Raw genomic sequence first — 11669 nt, 5'->3', positions numbered from 1 at the left:
TCCACATCAAAAGATTTTGCAGTTACAGTACATGAACAGGTCACCATAACGCTCTGATTCCTCATGAAGCAGTTCTTACACAGAAGAAGCTCAAACTGGTAACAGATCTTACAAAGTTTAAGAGTGTGACACTGGGGCAAGCTGCCTTCATCATTTGTTGCTCGCTTTTTTGATTACAAGGTTGCTTATCATTGCTCACAGCGTATACAGTGGATGGAAGAGTGCTGCCTAGACCCCCGTCCCACCCCCACACACACACTTTTTTGGAGACTACCTCACCGACTCTGTGCAGGATCAGCCTCTCACTCTGCAAGTGTCCCCTGGGCATGGAGGCCTCCTCGAGTCTAAGCCAGAGAGCAGAAGGTCAGAGGGCATAATCAGGGAAAGCGTGTGTGGATGTTTTTTTTTTTTTTCTTTGTAAAGTGCTCACACATACTGTATTTCAGCATTAGTTTCATATTTGCATGTGTGAAGCATTACGTTATCTGTGCTGTGCAGAGGTTGCCTGAACTAGACCAGTAAACTGTAACCGCTTCGACCTCTGCTGGGACATTCCAGGGTTTGAATTAGGAGATCTGGCATTGAGCAAAAGTAGTGTGACAGTCACCATTACCAGAGGGAGCCCGAACACGAAGCAGGACGGGTTTCTTACAGGCCATGAGAGCTTTCAATGGAAAACCAGGATATGTCCCAACACCAAGTGAACACTCATGAATTAAAACTGTGTTGTGCAACGTTCAGGAGCAGCTCAGTTCCACCCCATTTACAAAGACCAGTCTCCCCGGATGTGTAGAACACACACAGCATATAAACAGAAGATACTGTAGTTTGATTAAAAGATACTTTTGTTGAACTCTGCAGTGTAAATGAGAAAAATGACTTCCTAATAAGACACAATTATTCAGTGCAGCTTGACTAACATTAGCAGTTGAATCCTTGTTTCCTGAGCTATTTCCCAAACATCATCTAATATTGTGTTTTTCAGTTGTGGAGTGCGGCCTGTGACATGTGCCCTCATTTTTCTTTCAGAAATCCTATAATGAAATAATGGATTATTTCAAAATGGGTAAAAATCTATAATTTTCTCTAAATCAAGACGATTAAATTTTTATTTAATTTGGGAAACATGTTTCAATTAAGAGACATTATCTCATCTCACACGCAGAATTTTGTCCCTCCCGTTTTTTCCATTTTAAATAAAATCAAATCATGCGTTAAATAATATTTCTGCAGTTTATAGCAGATAAAGAACATGGAGCCTAAAACCTCACAACAACTCAACGCCTCATAGAGGTCGGTCAGCTGATTTGGACAAACTCTGCATTTTGGCAGTGGATAAATTCGGTTCTGTAATGTGAGCCACCTGTGCGCCGCTCTGTGTAGGGAAAACATGACATGACAGATGAAGAGGTGGACCGCTGACAAAACGCATGGAGAAACCGTCCACTGGAGGTATCCGCAGAAACTAGAGAGCTCCTCGGTTAGTTTAAGCCTCCTTCCTGTTTGACTTCCACATTATATGAACTGTGAGCGCTTACAGGGTTGATTCGATTAAAGATCAAGAGGATAGATTTCTTCCAGCCCGGCGAATTTGTGCGTAAATCGCCCCGCGCAAAGTACGCACTCCACACTGCAGTGGAAACCCAGTTTTACTGTACATGGATGGTTGGTCTGGAGAGCGAAGAGAAGAGGCCTCAAACAGTGACTGTAGCTTGGCACAGAGCAGTAACACTCCAAGAGCAAATGGATTTTATACAGCAGTTAATTCGGTAGTTTTATTGACTCCGGCTGATGTTTTACTTTAATTCAAACCCTAAAGGGAAACACGCATTTAGATTGAGAAAGAATGTTTGGAAAATTGTACAAATATGACACAATGAATTAACTTCATATTAGTATTTATTACAAAATATTTAAAGATAATTACGCGCTAAAATATCATCTATCTTTTTAATTTTGATCTTTTCTTTTTAAGCTACAATTAATCTTAATTATATTAATTGTGATTTTAAATAAATAAATCGGTAAAATTTAAATAAATTTAAATCCTAACTCGGCATAAGAAGAAAAAGTGGATTTGACTAAATTTAAGCAGAAGAGAAAATTAAACAACAGGACGCATTTCTGAAGCTTCGGACTGTAAATAAGAGACTTGCTTCAGTCATGTCCCCGACACATGAAACCGTGACTGGTCCCTCCTGCTTATTAGCGGACCAAGACACGCACTAGCTCCCCCTCCACCCTGAAAAATCCCTCCCCTTTCCCTCTCAAAACTATTTAGCATCTGAAACCGGGATAAAGTTTCCCAAAAATTTAAGGCAAAAAACTTCCTTCGAGGGGAGAAGTGTGCCAACCTCCAGATTCTTCAAAAGCAAGACGCGCAGAGACAGAGACATCTTGAATTTCTTCCCCTCATCTTTACGGATATCTATACACTTCTGTAACCACGGCTTCAAAGGTGGACAACGTTTTTTCCTCTCTATCCCTGCATTTCTTCAAGAAAGAAATGGAAGAGGGCTCCAGTTCCCCGGTCTCCCCTGTGGATAGTCTGGTGACCAGCGAGGAGGAGCTGGACAGACAGCAGAAACGCTTCGCGAGGAAGAGGAGACACAGTAAAAAGTCCAGCGAGGACAGCAGCGGCAGCAGCCCGGGTTCGTTGAAGCGGGGGAAGAAACCGAGTCCGGGGAGCACTCAGTCGTACGAGGAGCTGCAGAACCAGCGCGTCCTGGCCAACGTCCGGGAGAGGCAACGGACTCAGTCTCTGAACGAGGCCTTCGCGTCTTTGCGCAAAATTATCCCCACGCTGCCGTCGGACAAACTGAGCAAGATACAGACGCTGAAGCTCGCCTCCAGGTACATTGACTTTCTGTGTCAGGTGCTGCAGAGCGACGAGATGGACAGCAAGATGTCCAGCTGCAGCTACGTCGCGCACGAAAGACTCAGTTACGCGTTCTCCGTGTGGAGGATGGAGGGCGCTTGGTCTATGTCAGCATCTCACTAGCACCCAGAGACCTTCACTTTCAATGCCAAAGCGGTGGGTACCACGAGACTGAAGCACAGACAGTCATACACTGTTAGTGTTTGTAGAATAATGTGGTTTATTATTAGACTGCACTGGTGAGTAAATAATAAACAGGACAATTCTAAAAAATGTAAATATTCTTATAGACAGATGGAGGCTGTAAGCCGACATAAAGTGTTTGTGAGTCACACTCCCACATTCACACTTAGTTTCCCTTCACACATTCAAGCTCTCTTCTGCGGTCACACTCTTCATTTGCTTAAATGTCCTTTAAGAGCAGATTAAATATGCTCCATAGGGCCAAACGACAGAGCTGTGCATCAAAATGTGACCTGGGGTTCCCAAAAGCATGCCAGAGCCGTGCGCGCTCGTCACGTGCGCGCCAGATTTCACAGCGAGGGCCCAGCATCTTGTCAACGCCTGACCGCGCGTCCGCATCTGGGATGCTGCTGTGCGCCCTGGTGACAACTGATCCGTCAGAGTACTTGTTGACACATTGAAGACCCCCTCAAGGATCCAGTTAAACCTAAGCCCTTAAGTCCGGTTCAGGGTGTGGAAAAATGAACACTGTATTTATTTGGAGAGGGGGGGTTAGACGGAGGGAAGTGGGTGAATTAATCCAAATAATGGCTTTGGACCGTGTTCACATGCCAAGTGAAGAATGTGCGTCGTCGGGTTCTGTTGGTTCTTTTTAGTCCAGATACGCGTTAAATCAGCCACTTGTGACTCGAGCAGTCAGTCGGTGGTTCTTAGCAGCATTTTATAATGAGCAAGGTAAAAACAAAACAGTCCTGGGCAGCGCCGAAACGCAGCTGTAGTGCCACCACGGGTAATTTAGATCCACAATTGAGTGCTTTCCTGTGTGGAGACCGCAGGAATGAGCAGCTCGGCGGGACAAGTTCAAGTCAGTGCAAGACAATAAAAGCAGAGGCCCGTATTAACAGGCAGTCAGGGTCTGGTCACGTCATTCTGCAGATTCATGTCTGGAGAACTAAAATCAGGAGGTGTCGTTATGTTATGTTAAAGTCTGAGAATAAGATGTGTTGGCAGGACGAAGGTGAATTCAATTCTCACTGGTAAATGAGAGGAGAGAGCCGCGCTGTGCTGGAAGCATCACTTCTCCCACTCAGAGCTCCTGGTAACGTAAATCTAACAGCTCGATTAAAGGCTGCTCCTCAGCACACAGCTGAACCCAGAGTGACACTAAAGTGGAGGTTTCTGTTAAAATAACCTGAAGCAGAGTTTGTTTGGTTCTCCTGGCTCTGGCGTGTAGTTAGACGTCCTGTAAGTGCTCATCAGCTGCGTCGTCCTATAAACCAAACCCGGCGCTGCCACGGGACGAATCAGCTTCATCACAGTCATCTGAAGAAGCCAATTTGAAGGTGGATTTTTTTTGTTTTATTGCGTAAAGCTGGGTTGAAGTGACGTCTGGTTAATGTAGATGAAGGTGAGCTGTGAGGATGTCCACGGCCTTGAATTCTTTCAGGCTGATTTTTGCAAAACGTTTGATTTCAAAATAAAACACACGATTGGTGATGCGTTCAGAAACAGTCGGGTTAAATGTGGCTCTGGAGAAAAACTGATTTTGATTGTGTTAACGTGTCATGTGCTTCAGACTGGAACTCAGGAACGCTGCGTTCAGCTTTAAGCTTTATATTCAAATCCAAAACGTCCCCGCGTTTCCACATGGTTGTACTCAGCTCAGGGGCTAATAATGGATTCATTAATGACTTCCCAGTGAGTCAGTGAGTGTAGATACAAAAACCCAAACAAACATCCTATGTGTCCTAAAATACCAGAATCAACATGACTTGTGTGCCTCAGAGCAGCTGATGGTTGATGTTGTTTCTTACACTGTTCTCTTTTCTCCTTCACAGACTGTTTACTGCTACAAGGTTTCAAGACCAAAGGGATTATTGAAGAACCCATCGACCTCAAAGGCGGAGATACGTAACGTGACCCACAATTACAAACTCTGAGGACGCGTGTGCGTGCGTGCGTGTGTGTGCGTGTGTGTGTGTGCGTGATGCAGATTCATCACGCAGCTTCTGACCGTCTCGGAGATGTTTGTGGCAGACAGAGCCGTGCAGCGTGCAAAGGCCAAAGATGTCAACAGCTCGGATTTACGGCCTGCATTTCGCCTTGAATCGTTTTTAGAAGGAGATATATTTTGTTTCAAAGACTTTAAACCAAAGTATAAATATTCTAAATATATATATATATATAGAAATGACCGCATATTGTACAGACCTGTGTAAGAAACGCCTATAGCCTGTAAAAGGGACCAATGCAATTTAGAGTCATGCTGCATGGATTTCATCGACTTTCTTTAGCAAGTCTCCAAATCTCCGACCAATGTACATTTTTTGTTTGTTTTTTCTTATTTATTAAAACACATATTTTTGAACAAAATATGTCATTTTTTTATTTTATCTGTAGATTTGTCGTTTTAAAATAATAATATAAAAATATAATTCAAATGCAAAAAAAAAAAAAAATCATCTTCTCTTAAGCTCCCACCTAACAAGATAAAATAAAAATATATATTTAAACCTGCCATAAAACAACATGCTTCCCTTGATTAAGAAAATAAAATAGCAGCACTATATTTCTTTTTACTGCTGGGTGTGAGAAGTTTCCCCCTGTTTCTCTCCCCCTCTGCTTGTTATGGAAAGAAACCGGTGACATTAAAACAAACCTCCATAAAAATATACAGCTTCATTAACAAAGGAGGAAATTCGAGCCAGTTTCAAACCCCGGGCTTATAAAATACCTGTCCGCTTGAATAACGAGAAATCATTTTAAACAGCGATGCCTTCAGGGCTCTTTAACGAGCAGGGAGCCCCAACAACAGCAGATAAGGTCAACAGCTCTCCGCCTGCAGCTCTGCACAAAAAAACGGGGCCCAACCAGGCGACTGGAGAAATTCCTTTGAATCTCGCTCTTAAAACATTAAAATAGTTTACATCTCGTTTTCCCAGATGTGGTTAGATGCAATCTAAACACTGAAAGGGCCTCATTGTTAATGTGGGGCTACCAGTGGAAATGCTAGGCTGCCTCTCTGTGAGTCTGCTGCTGAAAACTCCCTTTTCAAGTTGCACTTTTCAACACGGCTGCAGGTGGGACAGTTTTATCAGGTGGTAACAAAAGAAGTATTGGTGACAATAAAATGTCCCACATGATGATGATGATGATGATGATGATGATGATGCTGAAGCACAGCTTTCAAACCCTATACAGACGCCAACGCGCCTGTGCTCGCTGATTAAGCTGGGTGAGGGGGAAACACCTGCAGCCACTGTGGCTTTATTCCCCTGCTGGTTTGTGAAGATGCTGATGCATCAAACTCACATTCTCCACCGATGTATTAGCATTTACACACTCTCCATCCAACACAAATCTATATGAGGTCGTTTCACAGAGGGGGCATCCAGACTGTGTGATGCAGAGGGTCTACTTTAATGCTTCTTTCTCTGAAGTGAGTCATCTGAGTTAATGGCTTTCACCGATGTTCACTTAGGTACATTACCATTCAACGTGCTGTTCACCAGGTTGGCTGCGCAGGAGGAGCAGAAAAACAGAATCACTATGTTCATTTTACAAGTTTTTTTTTTTTTAAATTGTTGTTTATGTGACACAGAGAGTGGGATGACACTATGATCTCATACTGCTTCAAGGATGACATGACCTCCCTTCATCGGGCTGTAGTCAGTTTGAGTGAGTTTGCACAAGGAGTGTGACCAAACAGATGAGAAAAAATCCAAGACTACTGTGATCTGAGGAAAATACTCAATAATGGGTCATGTTTTAAAAATAATATCAGGTAAAATCCTTTCTTGTGAAGTCTTTCACAAAAGTGTTTCAGAGATGATTAAATGCCACAGTGCACAGTCACTTTTGACATGGTGGTCTCAGACGCTGCGCTCAGTCCTTCTCACCTAGTCTAGCTTATCCATAGGAGCCCGTTTGATACCTGCTCATTATCCCGGGCCCTCACAGCTGAGCAGCACAGAATCACCCGGGGGCCACTGCTCCAGCGGTGCGAGAGATCCAGATGTTTCCCGTAAAATCAGACGGAAAAAGCTACAAAACTTTACTTTGCAGTAAAAAAGGGAATAAAGTAAAGGTTTACACTCCGCGTGCCTCAAACGGTCTTCTGTGTTCGTCTGGTTCAGTACAAAAAAAACCTCAAGGTTAGCCTTAGACCACTTTTGTCGGCACAACTGAACTTCCACTCTGTGTGTGTGTGTGTGTGTGTGTGTGTGTTGGAAAAGCTAAACGTCAGCTGTGCCGGCTGCCACCATGGCGATAAACAAAGCATTAGTCAGACTTCAAATATTCCTCCAGTATTGATCTCTCCTTTCCTCTCTCCCATTGTGTGTCGTGTGCAGAATCACTTTGTCAAGACATTAATGAACAATAAAGATTAGTTTATATATTGTTTTGTCATCATATAACATTGTTTGCCATTATGTATTTTATGCCAAAATGAATTGTATTACAGTAAAGAACCTGCACTGCAGGCTCGAGGTCAGTGTCTCACTAGATCCACATTTTCAAATCATTTTATCTTTTTTGTAGAAAACACTAAAAAGTCAATAAGTGACGTGTGTGCAGTACTTTAAGGTATAAAATGATTTGCCAACATACTTGATTGTGTTCTGGCTTTGGCATGTGCGGCCACTGTGATGTCTTAACTAATAGAGCAACCAGTGCTGATGCATATGAACAACTGACAAAACCTCACATGGGGCTCGGGGGGGAGCGTGATGCCTCTCAGAGGAACCTGGCAGAGTGTTGGCTCTCAAGGTTGCCCGGATGTCGAGGAATTAGCCGGGGTTCTGGCCTTTTTCTTCAGCCCGTCTCCGCCTTTCCTTCATTCCATCGTTTAATCAGGGCCCCTAAGACTTTGATCCTGCACAGAAAGGCCCCGCCACATTATCATCAGGCCTCGGGTTGCTGATTTATTTAAGTCCTTATTTCTCAGGAGAGGGTGAGCACATAAAATGACATACATTTGTATGTGAGCACTGCTTTGTCTATTTTTGTCTTTTGTTTAATTGACCTGAAATTCACTCATCTCTTAGCCTGTCTACATGATTTTTTTAGGAAACCGGCTCCAAACCTCAAACACAACCGTGTCCTGCATCCTGTAGAATACTACATGACTCCCTAGCTGGGTTACAAGAGAGCTGATGAGAAACTAAAGGTGTTTTCATGGAGATGCAGCACAGATGTGTAATCTGTATGCTACCAATGCTATGTTAATGCGTTGTTATCTTAAAGCCTGGACTTCATTATGTGAACTCTGATTACAATGTCCTGCTGCTGTTCTGTATGTTTGTTTTCCGTATTCTTTATTCCGTGCTTGTCTTACACATGCATTTGGGATGCTAACACCGGCACACACAGTCTTTCCGCCTGCATACTTGGCTAATAAAATAGATTATCAGTCTGATTCTGGAGGATAGAGCCGTACAGCTGGACTGGTAAACAGAGTTGTAAAAAACAGTCCTGCCAGAACTACGATATGTGGGATATTAACTTGATATGATGATGCACATTTAAAATTTCCCTTTGATTTTCTACCTCACTGCACTGTCTTGAAACATTTCAGTCTTGGTTCAACAGTCTAAAGGCCGAAAGCTCTATTTTAAAAAGTGTTATAGTCTGATCTCTCATGTTTTTGGGTCTCTGTCATATGAAAATAATGGAAGACAATCACTCAGACTCCTGGCACGCAGCAAGAGAGACACTGTGAAATAAATTCAAGTTTGTGCAGATGCTTTGATTGAAATCCTCTGTGGCAAACGATGTGGAATTAGGTGTCTTTCATGACAGACTGCCCAAACAAAGGCTTTTCTTATTCATTTGCACATGCTGTTTCAATCCACATCGAATCTGGGTTATGTTCAAAAATAAATGTGATTATTTGGGTGATAAATAAACAAAATCAAGGAATAAAACATCAGTGCTGAGCTTTGTTAGACTTTAGCTGGGCAGGTTTTGGAGAGGCTGTATGGGACTGTGTCTGTGCTGCATTACTCTGTATGTGTTTGTGTGTAACTTAGCTTTTGGCACCGAGCCTCGGAGCACATCTTCTTTTCTGGCATTGTCCGCAGTCCATCTGGCCTCGTCTTACACACACACACACACACACACGCACAAATTGAAGACCAACTGCTGTGGACAATAACAACATTATATAAACTGCTCTGTTTGGTTTCTGACCTAAAGACATTAAAGAATCACTGCTTGTATCTTAAGCTTTGCTCTGCGGTGCCACAGAGTGCGGTTTTAACTGACTAACTTGATCGTCTCGCCTTCACCATGGCTGTGAGCCAATCAAAATGCAGCATTTTAGGGCGGCACCTAGACCTCCCACGTCCCCTTCAGTTCCTTGTTTCTTTCTCCCAATTTGCATCTAAGAATCACAAAACAGTTCCAGCACCCATCTCACCTTCAGCTGTGAAACTTGATTCGGCTCCAGGCTGGGTAGGTGATGGGGTGGTGGTGGGGGAGGGGCTGGGGGTTGGTTGTGGGTATGTTTGTGGGGAGGTTTGCCAACTTCCCTTCCTGCTTTGTGCTTCATTAGCACCAGTGATGACCACAGGGGTCAGTAGAGGTCACAAGGTTGCACGAGTTCAGGAGCCAGCAGCCTCATTTATTCACTATAGTTGTCAGTTCACTCGTAAAAGGTGAAAAGAAAACATCTAAAATGTTTGCTTAGGGTTTCAGAATACATTTTATTCTACTTTATTCAAATCTAATTAAACAGGAAGGCTTCTGTCACACCGTTTCACTTTGGGAAAGAACAAGATCGAATGAAAGGTAAAGGTTTCATTTCATTAAAAAACTTCATTGTTGATTATGGGATAACAAGGAGCCACTGGACAGTGTCAGGCCCAAAAAGAAACCATATAATGTTTGATGAAACCCCTCTAGTGGCAGGGTTTGAAACCAGCAAAAGCCAAACAACAACAGGACTTCTGTGCCAAACTCAACCATCTTAACCTCATATTTAATCTGAAAACATTTGAACCCTGGTGGTGCTGCAAGTATGCTTTTGAAAATAAAAGAAATAGCAAAAAGACTCTTTTACTAGATTTTTCCAAAGCTTTTGACTATGTCACATGGTCTTCATTAGAAGAAATCCAACTGATCCATTTATCAACGCGAATGGTGGGAAAAACACTAGTGAGGTGACCCCGAGTGACCTCATGTCGTGGTTAGTCACATTTGCCACATTATACGTTCTGGTTTCAAAAAGATCTTGACCCAAATAAGTTTTAGTGCCCTTTATTTGAGTGGAGTTAGGGAAGAAATGGAGACTGGGTGATTAAATATGGCCTGTATCTTTCAAATAAAGCAAAGCTTTCTTTGTTAGCATGTGCCACTGACTGCCGCTGAACTTTGCAGTGTCACTCTTGACACCCAACAGTGACCCTGCCTCAGTGTTATGTTTGCAACAGCACCTCGTGGTCTCATGTGTCCCTGTCTTTTTGATGTCAGTACATGCCTAACACCAGACTAAACACATACAGTAGCAAGACAAGCAAACGCTGCACAGCTTTTCAAATACTCTATGGATCAGACGTCCTAACTGGACTGGTGGAACATCCCATGGAAAGAACAGCAAACGGTCTCAGACACTCGTGTCTCATGTATATTGTCATTGTTTCCAAATCTCTGCTTGGAATAAAAGAAATTGGGAGAAACTGAAGATTAAATGAAGAATTTGTTTGACATTTAGACAGCAACAAATGGAGTGGCATGAAGAAGTTCTACACCCGTCTTTCTGTATCTCCTATAATACTGATGCCCCTCATTCAGTTTATGTTTTTGTGCTGATGATTCAAAACTGATTCTAATAACTCTCATCTGTAATTAGTTTTACTTGTCATCCGAGCAGCTGGCCAAAGCCTCATCGCCCATTTCGACTTAGTCGAACCTGCAATTAAAAAGCGCTGTGATGAACACAGCTGGAAGGATGAGGCCTTTTTTTACGCATTTGGGTGGCCGGGTAATGACAGAGCGAACTGACAACGGCCGACGCTGCATGAGGACGAGCTGCCGCAGACCAGAATGTCATCGAGGGGAAACGAGAGGGAAAATAGATAGGGGGGTTTTCCCAGATTTCATCGCTTACTGACATTTCAGCCCTTTATTGTGGGGAAGAGGCGGCCATCTTGTGGGCTGGTCTTCAGGAGGGAGGAAAGTTTAACTAGCAGGGCTCCACCTTGTTGCTGACCTGACCTCAGTGAAAGGTCGCAGGGGTTGCGCGTTGCTACATAGCCAAGATGACGAACGCGTTGACGCCTATGGTGAGCTAAAGGTGAGACGGTGAGTCTGTGTGCCATGAGTACGGTCGTTAGAGCGTCTCCAGCCACTGAAGAACCATAAAGAAGACATTCCCAGCTTTAACGTCATCCGTTTCTCCCTCCTGGGAGCCTTTAGAGCCCTTTTCAGCATCTGCATGATAGTAAATATTGTTCCTCATGTCTCCATTTAACTCTCACTCTCTCACTCTCTCAGGGAAGCAGAGATGCGCTCCTTTTTGTTTGCCTTTGACTCAGCATGGTGTCTCTTGCCTCCAAGATTTACAGAGATTGTGACAAGCCTACAAAGCCTGAGGCAGCACTATTAT

General features: G+C 43.4%; 1 protein-coding gene across 1 annotated transcript; it reads left to right on the top strand.

Moving 5' to 3' along the window:
• The first annotated feature begins 2292 nt into the window (after positions 1-2292).
• twist2 (twist-related protein 2) lies at positions 2293-5405 on the top strand. Its single transcript, XM_026375741.2, has 2 exons — positions 2293-3034; positions 4900-5405. Exon 1 carries the CDS (start codon positions 2507-2509, stop codon positions 2999-3001), a length of 495 nt encoding a protein of 164 aa, XP_026231526.1. The 5' UTR covers positions 2293-2506; the 3' UTR covers positions 3002-3034; positions 4900-5405.
• The last annotated feature ends 6264 nt before the right edge of the window (positions 5406-11669 follow it).

This window comes from Anabas testudineus, chromosome 21 (genome assembly GCF_900324465.2).
Source record: "Anabas testudineus chromosome 21, fAnaTes1.2, whole genome shotgun sequence".
Taxonomy (NCBI): Eukaryota; Metazoa; Chordata; class Actinopteri; order Anabantiformes; family Anabantidae; genus Anabas; species Anabas testudineus.
The sequence above is the reverse complement of the archived record's forward strand: the minus strand, read 5'-3'. Positions and strand labels throughout refer to the sequence as shown.